The sequence below is a fragment of the Atheta coriaria genome, unplaced genomic scaffold, assembly GCF_025399875.1.
Source record: "Atheta coriaria isolate IRGN ID8LTWV9N9 unplaced genomic scaffold, Caltech_Dcor_3.1 hic_scaffold_1_pilon, whole genome shotgun sequence".
Lineage (NCBI taxonomy): Eukaryota > Metazoa > Arthropoda > Insecta > Coleoptera > Staphylinidae > Dalotia > Dalotia coriaria.
The window spans coordinates 3,328,517-3,347,081 of record NW_027045443.1 but is presented as its reverse complement, the minus strand read 5'-3'; the positions used below and the strand labels follow the sequence as shown (position 1 = coordinate 3,347,081).

The following is an 18,565-nucleotide window of genomic DNA, read 5'->3' as shown; positions in this document are numbered from 1 at the left end:
GGAACCCTAAGTTGCAGGAAGTTATAATTATGTTCTTAAATTATTTAATATGTAGAAATACACAATAAATGATTGTAAAACGAACAGGATGCAATCAGATTAGCATCTTGTCCATGATACCAATCTACACCGTATGCAATGTCATTGTGTTCTTTAAAATTAGACAAAAATCGTATTGGTTTAGTCTCTTCAAACTCAACAATCGACACTCCCTCAGCCATGCACGCTGTAATCAAACGATTGTGATTTACCGGGTGCCATTTAACTCGCCACACCGGTCCAGGCATCTTTGCTGAATCCCGCGGTGCTTTTAACATTCTTGTGTCCCATATATGGACGAATTCATCATAGCTGCCTGTTGCAAAAGTGTATTCACGACCAGCGTTTGAATGCATGCTGGTTACACCACAATTATGACTTGTGTTCTTTTGTTGCTGAGCAGTTTCTGTGTTTATTTGAATAAAAATAGAATCATCAGCACCTAAAACACATCGTATATTAAATTTAAACAGAACATAAGAAATTTCCGTTAAAAACAACCTGAGAATAAACATTTTGTATTCCAATAATCAAAGGCACCAATCCATGCTTCATATGAATGAAGTTTCCATGAATTTATCAGCTTTAAACCATCCTCCTTCAAGTGAAACAAATGCAGCATGCCCAAATTATCACTCACAACCAATTGTGGTTCTTTAGAGTGATACTTTCCTGTTGACCAATCAACAGACAAGAACATCCTGTCCTCTTCAGTGCTATGAGAATATGTATAACTCAACCATAGATGCAGTTTTGATTCCTGCAGTTTGTAAATATTAAGAGTGGCATGTCCTGTGGCAACTGCAAGAACTGGACAGTCATTCAGCAGATTATGGCACCATTTCTGGTCTAATACAGCTGCACATTTGACTGTTTGCAGACAATGAAGCTCCGTTTGGTACTCAAATAAGAGAATTTGTCCATAACGTGCACGTGGTGCATCACCTAAAAATGGAAATTATTGTTCTACTTTGATATTACATATATTGTTTGCGATTACTTACTTGTTCCATTGGATTTGTCTTCTTCCAATTGGTAATTTCCACACACAAAAAGACGTTGAAAAGGTGCAATTGGGCACCACTCGACTGAATCGGCACATAGTACCGTATCGTATGTAGTTACTAGTTGCATGTTTTAAATAAAACTTTTTAAGCATAAAAAATAAAAACTTGACATTACTATCACGACTCTGTATATTGAATCAAACCTCAAAACAGGCACCCTAACCTCCTAAGTTGTTTTTATTGCTGACAGAATGAAATCATCGACTTAAAAATGAACGTTATCCAAGAGAATAAGCTAGAAATCAGCTATAAACTTGAAAAAGAGTTGTCCAACTTGAGTCTGCTCAAGGAGAGAATTTCAAAAAGTGCACAAATTGCAAAGGGCGTTGATGGCATACTTAACACCTTCGAAGATCGTCTGTCACGACTCGAAGATACAATCCTCCCAGTCTACAATGAGACTGAAAACCTGCAAAAGTCGCAACACAGTCAGTATATAAATATCTAGCATTAAAACCTAATAAAACAAAATATTTTCAACAGATATTGATAGAACTATACAACTTCTTGATAGTGTTATAAGTTATTATGAAGTGTCAGCCAAAGTAGATGATGTCATTGAGAAGGGACCTGGAGTAGTCACTGATGCTGGTGTCAGTTTGAATATCTACCTCCAGTGCATGAATAAACTGGCAAGGGCTCAGAAATACTTTGAGAAACATATCCCTCAGAGTGTAGAATTGGAAAATGTGAGCACCTTGTTCAATAAAGGTAGTGACAAGCTAAACTTTGAATTTAAAGCCACCTTGGCCAAACACAGCAAGCCAGTGCTGCCTGGTGTGCTTATGATGATGATCAACTCAGATGAGGAGAATTCCAATGAGTATTTGATGCCTACGCCGAATTTCCCCGATCAATTTCATGCAGATCTGGTTTGTATGGCTGAATGGTTGCTGGATAATGGAAAAGATGAGTTCCTGACTGTGTACGGGATCGGCCGGGGTGCAATCCTCCAGAAGTCGATGACGATGTTAAAGAATCATCAGAGATCAGTCAGTGGTGGGAGTATGCATGGTGGATCGCCCATGTTTGTAAGTTTACTATAGAAAAAAACTATAATAAAAATTTTAATATTAATCAACAATTTTCGCGTTTTTGCAGCGAAATAAGTTCCAAAACCGACATGAAACATCCGTGCGTAGACCATCCACACGCCGCATGCAGAATGTCTTCGAAAAGAAAGCAAATAAAATCTTCCAGAGGGCATCCGCTACTCTGGAGCAGTCCACTGGGTTAACATTAAATGTTCGACGTATGTCTACACATTTAGAGGCGTCTAACGCCAATGATGAGATTGATAACGAGCAGGAAATGGAGAATTATCTTATGTCTGTGGTCGCGTTGCACAAATTAATGCAAATTGAACTTAGTATGATGAAAGACATCATCGCAGTCAACCATCAGCCAAGTGTTTTCGAGTTGATTGTACGCGATGCAATGGATACTATCGTACAAGATGGCGAGAATATTGCAGCGCGTGCGAAACGTTGCATAAATCGGCATGACTTCGCCGCCGTGCTTGTTATCTTCCCGATTCTTAAACAACTCTTGGTGCTCAAGCCGGACTTCGAGAAGACTGTCGAGGAGTGTAATTCCAATGTGAAGGCGAAATTCGAGTCCATTTTGAATACCCTACACACCACTGTAATCAAATTTAGAATTTTATATGCATTTATTATATTGTTGATGTGTGTTTTTCTCAGGGTTTGAAAGCTCTTGAGGATTTTATTGAATCATTGAGGTCCGATTCAGTTTCGCAACTTCCCCGAGACGGCACAGTCCATGAACTTACATCAAATGTGCTCATGTTTCTTGAACAATTATTGGACTACACCGATACTATCTCCCGGGTGTTGTCGCAGGACAGCAGTTATAAGAGTCAAGTCGAGAAGTTGAAGTGCAGTGACAGGAACAAAGCTTTCATTGGCCTATACATAAGTAAAACGGATTAAATCATATATTTTCAGATCATAATCAATCGTTTATTTCTTGTAGAGAAAGTTCTGGTGCAATTAAATCACACCCTGTTGAGCAAAAGCGAACAATACGGCGATCCAGCGTTGAAGGCGATCTTTCGCTTAAATAACAACAATTACGTGCTGAAATCGCTCCAGAGGAGTAAACTAATGGAGTTGTATCTTATTTCTGAGCCGAAATGCGAAGAATATTACTATAATTCCATACAAGATCATAAAAAGACTTATTTACAAAGGTAAATTGATGATTTGTTTAGGTTCTGTTAAGTCTAATACGAAACTTTTCATATTTAGCTGGAGTAAACTGTTGAATTATATTTCAATCGACGATGCACAGCTGTATCAACATGATAAATTGAAGGACAAGGAGCGTACAGCACTAAAAGAGAAGTTTGCGGTAGGTATTTACGGAATACATATAAATTATATGAGTCATTTTGGGAAACGATTTTTTTTTCAGGGTTTTAACAAAGAAGTTGAGGAAATTGGTAAGGTGCAACGTGGATATTCAATTCCCGATGTTCATCTGCGTGAAAGTTTGAAGCGCGACAATAAAGAATACATTATACCAAAGTATAATGCTTTCTTCAACACGTGAGTGTCATTATTGTGAGATTTACACATAAATATTCGCTGCGTTGTTATTTTTTAGTTTTGCGCGAATGCAGTTTACGAAAAACCCGGAAAAGTATATAAAATACAAGCCGGATGAAGTGGTGACACTAATCGACAGGTTCTTCGACGTTGCCGCTTAGAGAGATCAATACCGTACATGATTTCATAGGATATATTTATATTGAGCATTAATTGCAATTGTGGTGAACGCAATATAACTAGTAACACAGATCATATTTGTAATTGTTTAATTTTCATTTTGTGTGTAGTTGGAATAGTAAAACATTGACTTCAACGCGTGATAGATAAATTCATCTCTCCAAGAATCGCATTTCGCTTTGTTTTGATTTGAAATTTGTGAATTATTAAGCTTACCCAGGCGAGTGCGGCGCTTCGGTGCTGAAATACGGCGCTGAGGACTTGACTAGCAGCGTGTGGCACACGTCGCACACTTTCGAAGGGCGCTGATTGGGCCCGGAGCGTACAACATGCGTGAGACATGCACCGCAGAAGATTTGACCGCAGTGGCGGCAGTGCTCGCGGCGTTTATTCGCGAGGAACATGCCACGACACGCCGGGCATTCGTCGACGTCTTCGTCGTGTTGCCATCGTACCTGCGTATCCGCCGCGCGGATTTTCTCTAATTGCACTTGCAGGTTCTGCGACAATCGCACGAAGTCCTTCTGGACTGTCTCGCTGGTATCCAGCTCATGCTGCAATGATGCCACACGAGACCGCAGTTCCTGGTTCTTTGACTCGAAGATTTCCTTCGCTTCTAAGACATTGTTGTACATCTCGTTCTTTTCGTGAAGTTTAGCGAGTGCGTCCTTTTCGCGTGCTTTGTATTTTTCTAAATTTGCTAGGTAACTGGATCGGTCCGATATTAATTGGTCTTTGTAGCTTCTAAGAAACACAACAAAATAATAAAAGTGTGTAGGTAATACAATTTCAATACATACTTCATCTGTTCCATTTCTGTGACCAAACTAGTCTCCAGTTCCTTGGCGGATTGCTGATCACTCGCGATCTGATCCCGTAGGAGAATAATCTCACCACGTAGCTTGTCCTTTTCCTCCTCGGCGGCTTCCTTGCCGATCTTGGCAATGATTAAATCCTGTTGGAGTTTCAGCATGGCTTCCTGTAACTCCTCGACGGAATTCGGCAGATCGATGAATTCATTCTGTAGCACCTGCGAATGCACAGCGTATTTTCCTACCAAATGATCGTTTTCCTTTTGTAGGCGCTCCAACTCCTTCTGCACACTTTCACGATCAGTGGTGAGTTGTGCCAGCCATGCACGCATGCCATCCACGGCCTGATTGCATGTATCCTGCGCTTCTTTCAAGTCCTGTTCGGCACATTCCAGTCTCGTTGTTAATTCAGCGACGAGTTTCTTGTGTTCTTCTTTCTTTTCATTCCACTTCTCTTCCATATCCTTACGGAAGCCAATCTCTTTTAACAGGTCTTCCTTGTGTCGCTCGGCGGATTTCTCGGCTGTGAGTACTTTCGTTTCAAGAACGGCGACGCGTTTCTGTTCGCCAACGAGTTCATCTTCGTAATTCCGGCACATATCGCAGTTGGGTGTCTCTGTGGGCGCCACAACATCGCCCTGCTTTGAACGTTGAAGTTCCTCATCCGTTGCGCGCAGTTTATCCTTGAGGGCTTTGATTTCTTCCTCCAGGGGACCGATGAGTGTCTTGAGAAGTTCGTGATCTTCTTTGTGATCTTCATCCTGAGATGTGAAGAAATCCGCGCCGAGTTTCTTTCCGATCTTTTTCGTTACTGCACTTAAAACTAGACCTGGTGCTAGTGCAGATTCCTGAAAACCAAAAACATATCTATAGGAAGGTAATAACATAATAAAAAATATCTTACTTGTGATGTGTGATGTGGGGAGTGCTGCTTCAAATCATGAATCTGTCCCTCAAGTTGCTGAATCAAATATTGCAGTTTTCTCACTTCACTTCTTGATGTGCTAGACTCCTCCACAGTTTCTAAGAGAATAAAATATTAAAGGTTAAATAGTAAATAGCAGTAAAATCTTACCTTGAATTAATTGTTGTAAACTAGCAATTTCCTCAGCAGCCTTTCTCTTCTCAGTCTCCACATTTGTTTCAAGCTGTAGCCCAGCCACAACAAGCTGTGACTTGAGATCATCCAACTCTGAAGCAACCTTATCCTTCTCAGCTTTGATATTTTTCAATTCCTCTGTAAAATTTCCATGTAATGGAAATGTAACATCAACACAATACAAGTGTGTTCTTACCTTCCTTATGTAGAAAAAGTTCTTTGAGTTTAGCACGTTGTGTGTCGAACTCCACGCGCATATTTTCTTTCTCGCGTGTTAGAGTCGCAATCTGCAGGGCGTCAGGAGCTTCTACAGGGCATTCCTGCTGCACGCTGGCCGTGGCCGTCTCCACGTTATCCATTACACCGAATCAGTGGTTTGTCGGCATTGAACTGTTTCGAAAACGTCGCTAACGCAGCCAAATAGCAGGTGATAGACTTAGTTATGCCGTCAGTTCACCAAATAACAAATCGGTATTTGTTGTCTGCGTGCTGTTTGTTTAGCGCGACGATCCTTTGAACTGTGTTGTATCGAAAATAATTCGTATATCATATTAGATGATTGGTGATGAAGCTGGAGGTGATAAGTAACAAGCATGACGCATGCGTCACCATTCTAGTTCTTTTGATGTTATCTAGTGACAATATTAACAAAAGTTATTTAATTATTTAGATTAAAAATTAGTGTCATTAGGGTAATTTAACACTATTTATATGACTAGTAACGTGTTGTTTGCATGTTTTTACATATATTTTGAATAGTTCTAAAAAAATATTGTTTGAGTTATTGCTGCTGACTGACAGTTCTTGCGTCTAGGGACTTTTTGTTGTCGTTCACAATGGCATATTTACTTTCTGCCTGTCGTCATTCTCGCATAATGGCATTTAGTTCTTAAGTGGTGCGAGTCGTGCTGCGAATCGTGGGGCTCGCGCTGGACGAGATCCCTTCGAACGCGTCGAACATTTCATAGTGACAGCGTACAGTGTTGGGGGATTTCCGCGGAAACGACATCCGCGTCCTCGCCATGCGAGTGGATAACGTGCGCGTTTGATGGGCAATACGACCGGACGACGGACGAGTTGCGTCGCCGAGACGGATTGTGCGGACGGCACGTACAGGGCCATACGACACCAGCAGGTGAGTGCGAACTGTTTCCCGTGACGCGTAACTGCGTTGCAATACCTCACATACAACGAAAACAATCGACGATCGGTCGCCAGATCTACATACCTTTTCACAATCTACGCACAAGCTGTGCAGTAAGGAGTGATTCGTGCGGTTTTCTTAATGCGTCATTCACACGACCAGCACGTGTACACGTCCTGCGTATTAATAAATTAATACTCATTCTGTTGTTGTTGTTGTTGTTGGTGTGCAGATACACTGCGTTGAGTCGCCAATCGCATCATCGATACGCTCCTCGTTCAGTTCGTTGTTCAAGCAGGGTTCGAAAAGGAGGTGAGTCAAGTCGCCTGCTTTGTTCGCTGATTTTCACGTTTTCGACGTCAGTGATTCGTCACGAACAGATCTCATGCATGCATGCGTTTGTTTAAAATTAGAAGCGCACTCGGAATCAATATTCTGCTGACTCCAGATACAACATGTGATAACATATTTAATGTTGCAGTAACAGCAGCACCGCCAGCAGTAACCATAGTTACGAAGTGGAAACGTGGCCGGTGAGCCAAACGGAAACTCTGTTCCTGCCTCTCTTCCCGACGAAGGCCCACCAGAAGTCTCAAGCGTTCACATTCGCTGGTGAGCTCGCCGACGGTGCCTTTGGTAAGGTGTGCAAGGTGGTCGCACATGATCCGAGCGAATCATATGCTATTAAAATCATATCCAAGTCAAAGGTAACTACTTACTGCTCAACCAGTGATTGTTTCGGGTGTTTATTTAAGACCGCTTGCAGGTAATCGAGGAGAATTTAGTCGGATGCATTCTTTTGGAGTCTGAAATCCTCAAAGCTGTGGGGCATCATCCGTTTATCGTGCGTTTCGTTGATAACTGGCAGAGCAGGAGAAAATTGTACATTTGTAAGTCGAAGTTTAAGATTTAAGCATAAAAATCCATGTTTTGCTTCAAATTCTTCGTGTATTCTCATTGGATGCTGTCTTTTCAGTGACGGAGCTGGTTCCGCATGGTGAGCTGTATGGTTTGCTTCAGCAGCACTCGATTTTCCCCCTGCTAGTTGTGCAGTTATACGTGGCGCAGCTGGCGCTTGTTCTCGACTTCTTGCTCAACGCCGGCGTCATCTATCGCGACCTAAAGCCCGAAAACCTTCTGCTCGACGATCAATTGAATCTGAAAGTGATCGATTTTGGCTTCTCCAAGTGGTTGGCGCATGGCGCACGCACCCGCACGGTTTGCGGCACGCCGAAGTACATGGGTATGCACGCTTGATTGATCTTTTTGCGCGTCTCGCGTTTGTTAGGCCGTCCGCGGCGCCCGCACAATGAACGCACGCTCGGAGACGTTCGAGCTGACGATGGAGGGGCGGCAGGTGGACGAGGCGGTCGCCAGCATCTTCCACACGGTGCTCTTTCATCGGTCTCTAGGAAAGTTTTACTACAACGACGACGAGAATTACTCGGTGGGTACGGTGGGCTACACGGACGTCGACTGCGATTTTATTGACTTGACATACGTGTGCTGCACGAGTGGGCGTCTGGATGCGACGCTGCGTCGTGAAATCAGTTGCTTCTCGGAGCTGCTGCGTGGCAACGAAGGCGCTGGCATGGGTCAGATCAGCCTCGAGTTCTTCCAGAAGAAACCCTCACGGTGGTTGTGGCAAGAGGAGCAGATCCCTTGGGAGGTGTGGACAGTGCGTCTCGAGTTAATCGCACTCCAGAACGAGGACGAGCGACAGGTGTGCCGCGAAAAGGTCGGCGAACTACTCACGGATAAGATTCTCTATATCACCGAGGTGATGAACCGCCACGACTACCTGCCGAAGATGCCCAACCGCCCTGAGCTTGAGTTCATCTTTGACACCGGCTACCAGGACGTGCAGCCGTATCTTTTCAAGCTTAACTACAGCACGTCCGGCCCGCCCTCCAGCTCGATGGGTTCTACGATGAAGAAGCTTATCAAGGAGACGCTTGACCTCTGAGCGCCCGTGCACTCATCCCACACCAAAGACACATGCGCGCTCCTTACTTAACTAAAGAGTTCTTAAAACGCTGTAAGTTGTGACCAACAATAAACAAAAAAAAAACGCTGGCTGCAAACTGCGCTCCGATGTGGGTGCCCAGAACTTAAGATTGATGCGCGAGAATAGTGAGTTTTTACAAGTTTAACATAGGTAATGTTTAATTTACGATAGGAGTTTTCCGATTTGCTTGCCTTTGGTTGGATTGCATTTAGCACTTGATGATTCAGCGGATGAAAACAATAAGGTAGTCCTAATAAGTGTCTTTGAAGAAGAGAGGGAAGAAACCTACGTGTATATTTACTGATCTTTTCTTCGTAACCTAACTATTTACTGACTGTAAATAACAAATTAGTGGAAGTTATTTTTATTATCTTAGAGCGCACTCAGCAGACAGCTACACATACACAACATGCGTACATTTGCGGGCGGCGCAGCACATGCCGAGAATCAAAAAACGTGTTTTGTACTGTATGGCATCCAATATGTAATATATGTACAAGTCGAATAGATGGACGGACATCTCAGAATTCGTAGATCTAGTTTTTGTGAACTCGGAGCACTTAATTATCGTAACGTGATACAATGAATATATAATAACGCTAAATCTAAATCTAAACACACAAAGAGATATGCAGAAAAAGTATAAATTGTGTATTATATAAATATAGGTTGAACGTTGTTGTGATTCGAGACGAATTCCGATTATTGTAAATTTACGATTACAATAAACCAACAAATGCATAGCTGATTACATATTTATAATGATAACGACCACGAAGCGCGCATTAAAGGTAAGTTTGTTTTGTTGCAGCGCCAGAGATTTGGTCGGGCCAGCCGTATGGGCATGCGGTGGATTGGTGGTCGATGGGGGTCGTCGCTTGCCGAATGTTGACCGGGCAGGTAAGATGCAAGCCTCTCAAGTTTCTTGACCCCCCTTGTTTGTATCGCGAAAATCCGCCGGGGTAATTATTGTCGTTAAGTTGTTTACGGCGGCATGCAGGAATCTATCATTATGAAAGTCATCGAGGTGTGAATGATGCGGTGCGCTAATATGACGCACAAATAAACAATTTACCTACCTTGTTAAGGTCCTTGCCTTGAGCTCATGCATTACTAACATTACTTTTGTTGATCAAATTTTTGCATTTCATGCATGACTGTTTAATATGAAATTGAGAAAATGGATGTAGAGTCAGAAACCAGTGCGCTTTTTTTTTTTGAAAATATCTTTTTATATAAAATCGTAAAGACATCAATACAATAGTTAATAATTAATCAATTAATTAATACTAGTAGTACAGTAAACTAAAAAAACGAATGCAATTTCGCCCGTTTTCCTTCTTCGTTCCGACTCTGGATGACTTAATTAATATGCTTAATACAAAAATTAAACGCAACTCGAACATTATTGATGACTGCACTCGTAATTAATTAATGTAAAAAAAAGATCCGCCTGATTGCAGTAAAAATGATTGACGGAATTCATAAACATTATAAACCAGTAAAAGTAAAAATCTTACTAAAATACAATTAACTGTTAACTAAAAGAAACAAAGTGACACCTGTGAGATGTCCATGGAAGTCAGAATGTTATTGAGCACTTAGTGGGTGTATATTGCGAGTCTCTTAGCGGGTGGTCATCTCGAAATTTCAACGACCCGTACCGTACCGACGCCATGCGTTTTGCCAGCAACCAATGTGATGAACCGAGTTGAAATTCGCGAGACGAGCGCCGGACGCTAAAAGACGCGAGCAAATATTTACTTGTACCATCGTCATTTTTCTTTTGTTTTCTTTCTCCAAGCATTTATGTATTTATTAGTTGTTTTTTTTTTTGCGTTTTGTTTACGTGGTTTGCGCGTCTCTTGCGGCTGTACTTACTATCGTCTGTTGTACCTTGTTGTGTTAGTCAGTGTGTGATCAAAATGAATGAGAATGAATTTGAGATGCGAACGCAGCCGACTGCCTCAATGAGTCGCCTGATTTAAGTCTTTCGGTACTTCGGGCTCGGCGGCTGTGGCGATGGGGGCGGGGGCGATGACGGACGGCTCCTCCAGCTTAGCAGGTTCGTCGGCGGCGAGCGTGGGCGCTTCGGGGATGACAACCGCGGGTGCGGGCACCGCTTCCACCTTGGTTTCTTGCACGTCTTGTACTTCGGACACCTCCTTGTCCAGCACTACCTGGTTTTGTTCGAGGGTGGGTACCTCGACGGCCTGTGGGACTGGAGCGGGATCGGCTTGGACGACAGTCAATAGGGGCTCCTCGGGTGCCGCGGGGACAATTACCTCGGGCGTGAGTGGAGCGGGCAGTTCCGCGGCGGCGGCGATGGGAACTTGAAGTGGCTCCTCTTGGAGCACGAGTGTTACCTCTGGTTGGCTTTCGACTGTCGTGATTGGCGCGGGTACGACTGGGAGTGGTACTGTTAGCGAGGGCAGTGGTTCGGCGGGCAGATCAGAGGCAGGGAGTGGAAGTGGTACTTCTTCTTTCACTTCGGTGGTGAGAGGAGTTTCGGCGGGCACTTCAGGGGCAGGCAATTCGACAGCGGGTTCCTGTTGAGGGAGTGGTTCCACGGGGATGGCATCTTCTTTCCTCTCTTTCTTTTCTGGCTCGACAAGAGGTGCTTCAGGTACAATTGGATCGGCTGCTGGGATAGCTTCTGGTACGACGACTAGCGGGAGTTCTGGAAGCACGGCGGGAATTTCAGGGACGGCGTCTTGCGCAATTGGCACTTCTGGTACTACCGGCATCACCAATTCATCGGTTACTCCTTTGGGGGCATCTGCTTTAGGTTCTTCTACTGGAGCTACTTCGCTCGCTTCCAATTTGATGTCTTCTTCGGCAATTGGCAAAGTGGGAACAACGACCGGTGCGTCTTGTTCAGTCTGCTTGGTTTCTTCGGGTTTCAGGGGCTCGTCTTCTGCTTTTGCTTCTTTTCTATTCGTAGCGTCAGCATTTACAGTCGGTAGAGCTACGGGTGCCTCGGGAACTTCAACAGGTTCTTCCAGGGGAACCTCTGGACTCTTCTGTGGGGCATCTTCTAACTTGGGTTCCTTCGGTAGAGTGGGAACCACTTCGTCCAGGAGAACAGCAGGCACCTGATCGGGTTTCACCTCAACGATGGGTTTCTCATTGCTTTCATTACTCTCCTCGCTAGAGACAGGCTTCACCTCATCGTGTTCCTTCTCGTCCTTCACCGCTTCGGTCTTGGGCTCCTCCACCTTTTCTTCGGAGGACGCGGATGTTTCGCTCGATTCAGCGGAGTCCTGGTTGATGTGCTCGTGCGATTCGGAGTTTTTCGCCACCGCCGAATAGTCTACCACTACCGTCGAGGTGCTACCTTCGGAGTCTGCCACCGGGTACGCCCAGACCGTGGCTACGACCAAGCCCAATAATAGGAGCACCTTCATTCTATAACAGAGTACAACAGGCGAGAGTTTAGCGAGTGTGCAGGCTTTTGATTGAAACGAATCAGTTGATAATTCGAGAATAATCGGCAGTGGGCCAATGAACTCAATCTGCTCCAGCTGGGACACGTTCGTGTGCGTAAATTAGATAATTGACGCGTACTGTAAACACCTACAATGCCAGAGTGTGAGGCCAGGCAGGCCCCGAGTCTTCGCCGTCGCGTCTCGCGATCACCATTATTATTGTTCGGCCTTGAAGTACGCTTGAGTGGCGCAAGAGAAGTTAGAATTGCAAATCGCATGCGGCGACGTGGTCGTCTGCTGCTGCATCAAACCCGTTTTCCTTTGATTTATCTCGCATGATGCGCCGCGCTCGGTTTTCCCTTTCGCGGGGTTTCGATTTTATTGCGATTTTATCGCGGCCGGCGCAGGCTGGATGCCGCCCTGCACCTATCATCGGCCTAACCGGTTCCGGCGACTTGTCTAGTGACATGCACGCGGCAGAACGGCAATTTTAGGCTTAATCCTCGCCGCCGCGTTTGAATATCAATGAGCGAACAACTTTTTAAATCTGCAATAAAACGCGCGCCGGGTTCCTCGAATCGGATGCATTCCACAGATAGGCCTCTAATGCAGCCCGAAATGAAAAAAAAACGACGAGCCAACGGGCAAGATTTATGTCGAACGGGTTTCGCTGAATTATTATGATCAGCACGCGCGCGCGCGCCGGATAGGAACGGGTCTCATGCAGCAACTCATGCAGAAATAGAAGAAGATGAGCGCATCCCGGCTGGAATGCACTCTCGCATGGTGGAATCTTTCCAACGGTCGCCATGAATTTTATTCGCTCCGAGTGTGCGACGAGGTTTTAGATTTTCTTACGCGTGTTTAAATTAAATTCAAGGACCCCGCGGTAATTGAAGCAAATGAAATGAAATTTTCATTGTTCTTCCGCAATTTGCGGCGCCGCGCCGTGTCTAATGATAATTGCGCTCATCGGTGGAATTATGATTATTATTGGCTTCGCAAAACGCTAACAAAGAGTCGCCTTGGAAACAAACATTTACTACTACGTGCTATTTGCTCTTTTTCTTCATTTTTTCTTGTGCTTTGTTTGACGATAGTGACATTTGACAATATTTCGCATGCATAAGTTTTGGCGAATATTTGGCACTCACCTGATCGCGATGTGTGTGTGTAGTTCGGACGGGGTCGGTGCGGCTCTCGATGGTCCGGGAAACGGCGGCGTAAAAGTCAAAGGGGGAACGCACTGATATGCACACTCAACCACACGAAGCGTGTCTGTGTCGCCGAAGGAGCGATGGTGGTACGTTTTATAGTCGTCGGCGGGCGCCCAGAAACGGTACGCGAAGACGCGACGCCCTCCCCACCGGCCCCGGTTGACGATGGACGGGACGCGGCGCGGCGTTAGAACGGAGCACGCGAGCCGTGGCGAAAAATGCATCGCTCGAAATACTCGCTATCTCGCATTTTTCTGATTACAGAAATTCCCGAGCGGCGCCAAAATACTTTTGGGTGGCCGGTGCGACTTCCGGTACCTTATTTTGTAAATCTGGTTGAAGCAGAAGAAGAACAACAACTAGTGTCTTGTGTTGTGTGCTATCACAAACAATGGCGCTGCTGATGAAATAATACGCTAATTGAACATGCGTGCCAACTATGTAATTATTTAATTTATTTCAATTGAGCCGGGAGTGCGCGCACGCCTCGCGAATCGTAGCGGATAACTTCAATTAGATTCATATTCACATCGGTGAGAAATGCGCTCGCGGCCATTGTCCACATTTGGGCGCAGTTCTAGAAGCCAGGAAAAAACGGATGCAAATGTGTGCTCTCACAGTGCGCACACAATGACAAAGATACTCTCGCTTAATTACAGCGGCCCGGCACGCAAAGGTCCGCGTGCGCCCGTTGGCGTCCGCCGGCCGGCTCTGACCGGCCAGCGGCCGGCGCCGAAGACAAGACGCGGAGACGCTGAGTATCATTGACCGTGCAAGGTCACGGGTAAAACACTATGCAGTCTTAGTCTTAGTTAAGACTAAGGCCCGGTAGGTGCAATCGCACACAACAACAAACACAAAGAGGAGATTGAGTCATTTTCCTTATCGCGTTAAATTGGGGCCTTGGAATTGGAATGGTCTTGGCATAATAATAAATCTAATCGAATCAGTTAGCAGCGCGCTGTTGCGCATCCTGGGACCGGCGGAGGGCCCACTCCGCGTACTCGCATTCTCAATGAATAACAATGACACGGAATGACGAGGAAGTTGTCGGTTAGATGGTTACAAGTGCAATCGAAGTAGGTTATGCACTTGCCGCTTGCAACTTGATACTTGATACGAATTCAAGCATCCATCTTGAAATAATTATGCTGCTGCGTGCTGCTGCTATCGTAATTAATTTAATTCCGAACGTTCCCCGACAATGGGGCCCGTAAAAGACGCGCGTCTCTTCGCCGGCGCGCAAAAACTTGTCGAAGTTGATCTATCCCGAGCTATTTGTATACAGGTTGTCTGCTAATATGGAGTACGGGCGGGTCGCAGGGCCGCCGCAGTTATGGGCCGTCTAGAAATTCCTCTAAGTGTGTTTTTACGCAATTAGATAGTGCTATATATAGAACGCCTTTTGCGCGCCCAGTACTAAAGAAGCGAAAAAGGCGCGCGGCCGGTTGCTGGCGGCTAGCCGCGCGGCCATTAAACGGAAACGGGCCGTTTACGTGCCCATCTGGCTCTCTGGAGAAAACTCGTAATTAAAGTGCGAGTGCGTGCATGTAGACTACGTACTTAACATTAAAACGACTTCGCCAGTCGCGCAGGACGCACATATTCGGTGCCTGCGAACAATAAAAACGGCGGGAGTGCGCAAGACGCGCGCCGAGGAGCCGATTATGGCTATTAGTAGTGCGGCGAGGGACGCGGGATGAGCTAACTACCGCCTATGGATGTACAATTTCCTCCGGCGTACAACTCGTACACGATTTGCAATTTGCGGCTATAAATAGAAAGCCATCATCATCATTACGTGTGGACCGCTGAAGAAGTTGCTACCTACAATCCTTCAATTCTTCAGTTCAATGCACCGCAATCGGGGAACGTTTTCATATCCAATTATTGCGTGTTTCAGTTTGTGCGATTGGAGCCGGACCCCAGCCCGGTGTCGAAGCCCAAGAAAGTTCATCTGCCCGACTCCGTGGAGCTGGACGTGCCGTCCACGGACTTGCTTCTGCGTCTGCTCGAACTGGACCCGGCCAAACGTCTCCGAACTCTGCGCGCTCTTCAACAGATCCGCTTCTATTTCAAATTCAGCTTTGACGATGTGCGTAATAAGCGCATCGTCGGGCTGGAGCTGTGGAAACGCTTTCATCCCAAGTTCACGCTTGAGTAATGTTTGTGCTTTCGAATAAATAAATTGATTAGGTTGTATGCGCACTCATTGCACGCAAGTGCCACATGAAAAATATCGATTTTCCACGCTTTCCTCGCTCCGGCGCTGTAGTGCACGTGCGCGTCATACGGTCGACGCGTGAGTTTCGTTTTCCGTTGACCGTTTTTCACCTTCTTGAGTTCCCATTTTCGGTTTCGCGGCCGGCATCATCAAGATGCCCGGCTCCAGGAAGATGATCCTGGGGCACGTCATGTCCGGCATCTGTTCCAAAATGAACCGCACCAAGCAGCTGCCCGCGGATGTGATGGAGACGCCGTTGAACCGATGCCTGAACACGTTCGATATCACCCTGCTTGGTGTGGGGCACATGGTGGGCGCCGGGATCTACGTGTTGACCGGGACCGTGGCCAAGGAGATAGCTGGGCCTGGGATTATTATTTCATTTCTGCTGGCTGGCCTCGCATCGTTGTTGTCGGCGCTGTGTTATGCAGAATTTGGCACCAGATTGCCGAAAGCGGGTTCTGCGTATGTTTACACCTACATCAGCGTCGGAGAGTTCTGGGCCTTCGTCATAGGCTGGAATATTTTGCTCGAGCATATGATTGGTAAGTCTGCGATTAACTTCTATGTTTGTCATACATGTGAGGGTTGTCTCTTTGCAGGAGCAGCGTCGGTGGCGCGGGCCTGGAGTGGCTATGTGGACTTCTTATTTGGTGGAGCTATCTCTAACACGACGCTTGCTATCACCGGTGAAATGCACGAGCAGCTGCTTGGTAAATACCCCGATGTGCTGGCGTTTGTGGTGTGTATTGTGTACGCATCTCTGCTGGGCATCGGAGTGAAGGGTTCCGCGATTGTGAACAGTTTTCTGACGGTAATCAACTTGAGCGTAATGGGGCTGATAATCGTTGTTGGGTTGTATTACGCCAATGAGGAAAACTGGACCAGCCAGAAGGGCGGGTTCCTTCCATATGGTTTCAGTGGCGTGTTGGCTGGAGCTGCGACGTGTTTCTATGCGTTCGTGGGTTTCGACAGTATCGCCACTTCGGGGGAAGAAGCGAAGAATCCTAGTTTTTCCATTCCAATGGCTACGGTGCTGTCCATGGGCATTGTCACGCTGGGTTATATTCTGATCTGTACGGCACTCACTTTGCTCGTGCCCTTCAACCAGATCAACCCCAACGCCGCGCTGCCAGAGGCGTTTGCTGGTATTGGCATGCATTGGGTGAAATACGTTGTAAGTATCGGAGCACTCTGCGGTATGACTACTACCCTGTTTGGATCGCTGTTCTCGCTACCGCGGTGCATGTATGCAATGGCAAGCGATGGACTGCTGTTTGGATTCCTCGGTGACGTAAACAGCAAAACACAGGTTCCTTTGACTAATTTGATCATCTCGGGTTTCTGCTCCGCGTTGATTGCGCTTCTCTTTGACTTGGAAAAACTTGTCGAGTTCATGTCTATCGGTACCCTACTGGCGTACACCATTGTGAGCGCTAGTGTCATTATTCTCCGTTACAGACCCGCGTTATCCCCTAGCAGGAGCATCCTCACATTAGGCAGTGAGATGTCTATGAGCACTAGTGAACCCACCACGCCATCGGAAGTTGTCAATATGGCGGGTACCCTTCGTCTGAAATACGGTTGGTTGAGTCCACTCCTAAGTGGTTCAGAACCTGGCAGTGCGGTGACTGTTGCTGTAATGCTCTACACCGTTTTTTCCGCTGCCTTATGCGTGCTTCTGCAGGTCAGCTCTAAGGATTTAAAGAGTGGCATCTGGTGGACGATCCTGCTTGCCGGTTTCTTCATCCTTGTGATGGGCGGCTGCATGCTGGTCATAGTAGCACATCACCAGAATCAGGAGGGTTTGCGTTTCAAAGTGCCAATGGTACCGTTCATACCGGCGCTGAGCATTGTCTGCAACATTGAATTCATGATCCATCTGAACGTGCTCACATGGCTGCGCTTTTTCGTCTGGATGATCCTCGGCATGCTGGTGTACTTCCTTTACGGCATTCACAACAGCAAAGAGGGCGAGACCATGTCCACCTATTCCATGCTGATGACTTCCTCAGAGGCCGTCAAGGAGAAATGGGGCAGCACGACACGTACCAACATTAAGGGCATGTTGACGCGACGGAAAAATTCCACGCCCAGCGAGAGGAACGCTATCATGGACGACGACAATGACGACGAATTGCCGTGAATTTGATTCAACTCTGTGCAGAAAATCAGTGACAATAGAATGGCCGTAAGTATATATAATACATACGTAGAAGTCGATTGTATTACGACTCATCACCCCGGTGCTTCTAGACGCGGCAAGACGACGACATGTACGCACATTTAAGTAAAATGTGCACATCTACACGTTAATTTGCTAGGTTTTGCTGCTTTCGTGAAGAGATTTATTCGCAACTTGTTACCGACAAGTTCTTAGAACACACGCACTACAATGGGAAATCACAAGCTAGAGAATTTGCTGATTTTCTCCAGAAAGAGTGTCCTGAACAACAAATTGCTGCAAAGATGAAAGACAGTATTATGATAAATAGAAATATATTCAGAGACGGCAAAGGAGGAGTAGTTTTGTACCTGAAATGGCCGCGCACGCATCCATGGAGTTACGATTTTGCACAAAGTAAACAAAGAAAAGGAAAAGGCGAACAACAGCAGTGGGTAACTATGTAAAGAAAAGTATAGCGTAGTATAGAATGTTATGTTATATATTAAATTATATGTGGATTATTCTATGGAAACTGCTACAGATTACGAATGTTTCATTAATTAAGAGTCTATGTATGTTTAATGTACATAAATTATATGAAATCAAATGC

The 18,565-nt window shown here is 45.6% G+C and overlaps 7 protein-coding genes across 7 annotated transcripts; 4 read left to right on the top strand and 3 right to left on the bottom strand.

Moving 5' to 3' along the window:
• Positions 1 to 27: 27 nt before the first annotated feature.
• Positions 28 to 1,184, bottom strand: LOC135803682 (diphthine methyltransferase). The gene is made up of 3 exons (XM_065317357.1): positions 1,044 to 1,184; positions 541 to 984; positions 28 to 481 (listed from the first exon to the last, which is right to left on the bottom strand). The coding sequence occupies exons 1-3, from the start codon at positions 1,171 to 1,173 to the stop codon at positions 45 to 47; spliced, it is 1,011 nt and encodes a 336-aa protein (XP_065173429.1). The 5' UTR covers positions 1,174 to 1,184; the 3' UTR covers positions 28 to 44.
• A 133-nt stretch (positions 1,185 to 1,317) lies between these two features.
• On the top strand, positions 1,318 to 3,928 carry Exo70 (exocyst complex component 7). The gene is made up of 8 exons (XM_065317280.1): positions 1,318 to 1,534; positions 1,590 to 2,137; positions 2,208 to 2,750; positions 2,810 to 3,044; positions 3,102 to 3,318; positions 3,377 to 3,479; positions 3,543 to 3,676; positions 3,735 to 3,928. Exons 1-8 carry the CDS (start codon positions 1,318 to 1,320, stop codon positions 3,835 to 3,837), a joined length of 2,100 nt encoding a protein of 699 aa, XP_065173352.1. The 3' UTR covers positions 3,838 to 3,928.
• Positions 3,929 to 3,931: 3 nt separating this feature from the next.
• Positions 3,932 to 6,355, bottom strand: Rbpn-5 (Rab GTPase-binding effector protein rabaptin-5). The gene is made up of 5 exons (XM_065317302.1): positions 5,964 to 6,355; positions 5,744 to 5,905; positions 5,573 to 5,691; positions 4,657 to 5,516; positions 3,932 to 4,600 (listed from the first exon to the last, which is right to left on the bottom strand). Exons 1-5 carry the CDS (start codon positions 6,124 to 6,126, stop codon positions 4,069 to 4,071), a joined length of 1,836 nt encoding a protein of 611 aa, XP_065173374.1. The 5' UTR covers positions 6,127 to 6,355; the 3' UTR covers positions 3,932 to 4,068.
• Positions 6,356 to 6,620: 265 nt separating this feature from the next.
• On the top strand, positions 6,621 to 15,766 carry S6KL (S6 Kinase Like). Its single transcript, XM_065317347.1, has 7 exons — positions 6,621 to 6,902; positions 7,144 to 7,223; positions 7,393 to 7,618; positions 7,678 to 7,801; positions 7,888 to 8,154; positions 9,731 to 9,819; positions 15,468 to 15,766. Exons 1-7 carry the CDS (start codon positions 6,816 to 6,818, stop codon positions 15,726 to 15,728), a joined length of 1,134 nt encoding a protein of 377 aa, XP_065173419.1. The 5' UTR covers positions 6,621 to 6,815; the 3' UTR covers positions 15,729 to 15,766.
• On the top strand, positions 8,148 to 9,667 carry Atg101 (autophagy-related protein 101). The gene has a single exon (XM_065317368.1). The coding sequence runs from the start codon at positions 8,221 to 8,223 to the stop codon at positions 8,875 to 8,877; it is 657 nt and encodes a 218-aa protein (XP_065173440.1). The 5' UTR covers positions 8,148 to 8,220; the 3' UTR covers positions 8,878 to 9,667.
• Positions 9,268 to 13,803, bottom strand: LOC135803641 (magnetosome-associated protein MamJ-like). The gene is made up of 2 exons (XM_065317313.1): positions 13,502 to 13,803; positions 9,268 to 12,327 (listed from the first exon to the last, which is right to left on the bottom strand). The coding sequence occupies exons 1-2, from the start codon at positions 13,786 to 13,788 to the stop codon at positions 10,887 to 10,889; spliced, it is 1,728 nt and encodes a 575-aa protein (XP_065173385.1). The 5' UTR covers positions 13,789 to 13,803; the 3' UTR covers positions 9,268 to 10,886.
• A 42-nt stretch (positions 15,767 to 15,808) lies between the features above and the next one.
• Positions 15,809 to 18,562, top strand: LOC135803620 (cationic amino acid transporter 4). Its single transcript, XM_065317291.1, has 3 exons — positions 15,809 to 16,333; positions 16,391 to 17,979; positions 18,045 to 18,562. Exons 1-2 carry the CDS (start codon positions 15,943 to 15,945, stop codon positions 17,932 to 17,934), a joined length of 1,935 nt encoding a protein of 644 aa, XP_065173363.1. The 5' UTR covers positions 15,809 to 15,942; the 3' UTR covers positions 17,935 to 17,979; positions 18,045 to 18,562.
• The last annotated feature ends 3 nt before the right edge of the window (positions 18,563 to 18,565 follow it).

Coding starts and splice junctions, on each gene's coding strand:
- Atg101 (XM_065317368.1), top strand. CDS start 8,221: ATGAACGCACGCTCGGAGACGTTCGAGCTGACGATGGAGGGGCGGCAG.
- LOC135803641 (XM_065317313.1), bottom strand. CDS start 13,788: ATGCATTTTTCGCCACGGCTCGCGTGCTCCGTTCTAACGCCGCGCCGC. Junction 12,328..13,501: donor CACACACACATCGCGATCAG/GTGAGTGCCAAA, acceptor ACTCTGTTATAG/AATGAAGGTGCTCCTATTAT.
- LOC135803620 (XM_065317291.1), top strand. CDS start 15,943: ATGCCCGGCTCCAGGAAGATGATCCTGGGGCACGTCATGTCCGGCATC. Junction 16,334..16,390: donor TTTGCTCGAGCATATGATTG/GTAAGTCTGCGA, acceptor GTCTCTTTGCAG/GAGCAGCGTCGGTGGCGCGG.
- Rbpn-5 (XM_065317302.1), bottom strand. CDS start 6,126: ATGGATAACGTGGAGACGGCCACGGCCAGCGTGCAGCAGGAATGCCCT. Junction 5,692..5,743: donor TTTACAACAATTAATTCAAG/GTAAGATTTTAC, acceptor TTATTCTCTTAG/AAACTGTGGAGGAGTCTAGC. Junction 4,601..4,656: donor ACAGAAATGGAACAGATGAA/GTATGTATTGAA, acceptor TGTGTTTCTTAG/AAGCTACAAAGACCAATTAA.
- LOC135803682 (XM_065317357.1), bottom strand. CDS start 1,173: ATGCAACTAGTAACTACATACGATACGGTACTATGTGCCGATTCAGTC. Junction 985..1,043: donor AGACAAATCCAATGGAACAA/GTAAGTAATCGC, acceptor TTCCATTTTTAG/GTGATGCACCACGTGCACGT. Junction 482..540: donor TACAAAATGTTTATTCTCAG/GTTGTTTTTAAC, acceptor GATGTGTTTTAG/GTGCTGATGATTCTATTTTT.
- Exo70 (XM_065317280.1), top strand. CDS start 1,318: ATGAACGTTATCCAAGAGAATAAGCTAGAAATCAGCTATAAACTTGAA. Junction 1,535..1,589: donor CCTGCAAAAGTCGCAACACA/GTCAGTATATAA, acceptor TATTTTCAACAG/ATATTGATAGAACTATACAA. Junction 3,677..3,734: donor TATAATGCTTTCTTCAACAC/GTGAGTGTCATT, acceptor GTTATTTTTTAG/TTTTGCGCGAATGCAGTTTA.
- S6KL (XM_065317347.1), top strand. CDS start 6,816: ATGGGCAATACGACCGGACGACGGACGAGTTGCGTCGCCGAGACGGAT. Junction 7,224..7,392: donor AAGCAGGGTTCGAAAAGGAG/GTGAGTCAAGTC, acceptor TTAATGTTGCAG/TAACAGCAGCACCGCCAGCA. Junction 7,802..7,887: donor CAGGAGAAAATTGTACATTT/GTAAGTCGAAGT, acceptor CTGTCTTTTCAG/TGACGGAGCTGGTTCCGCAT.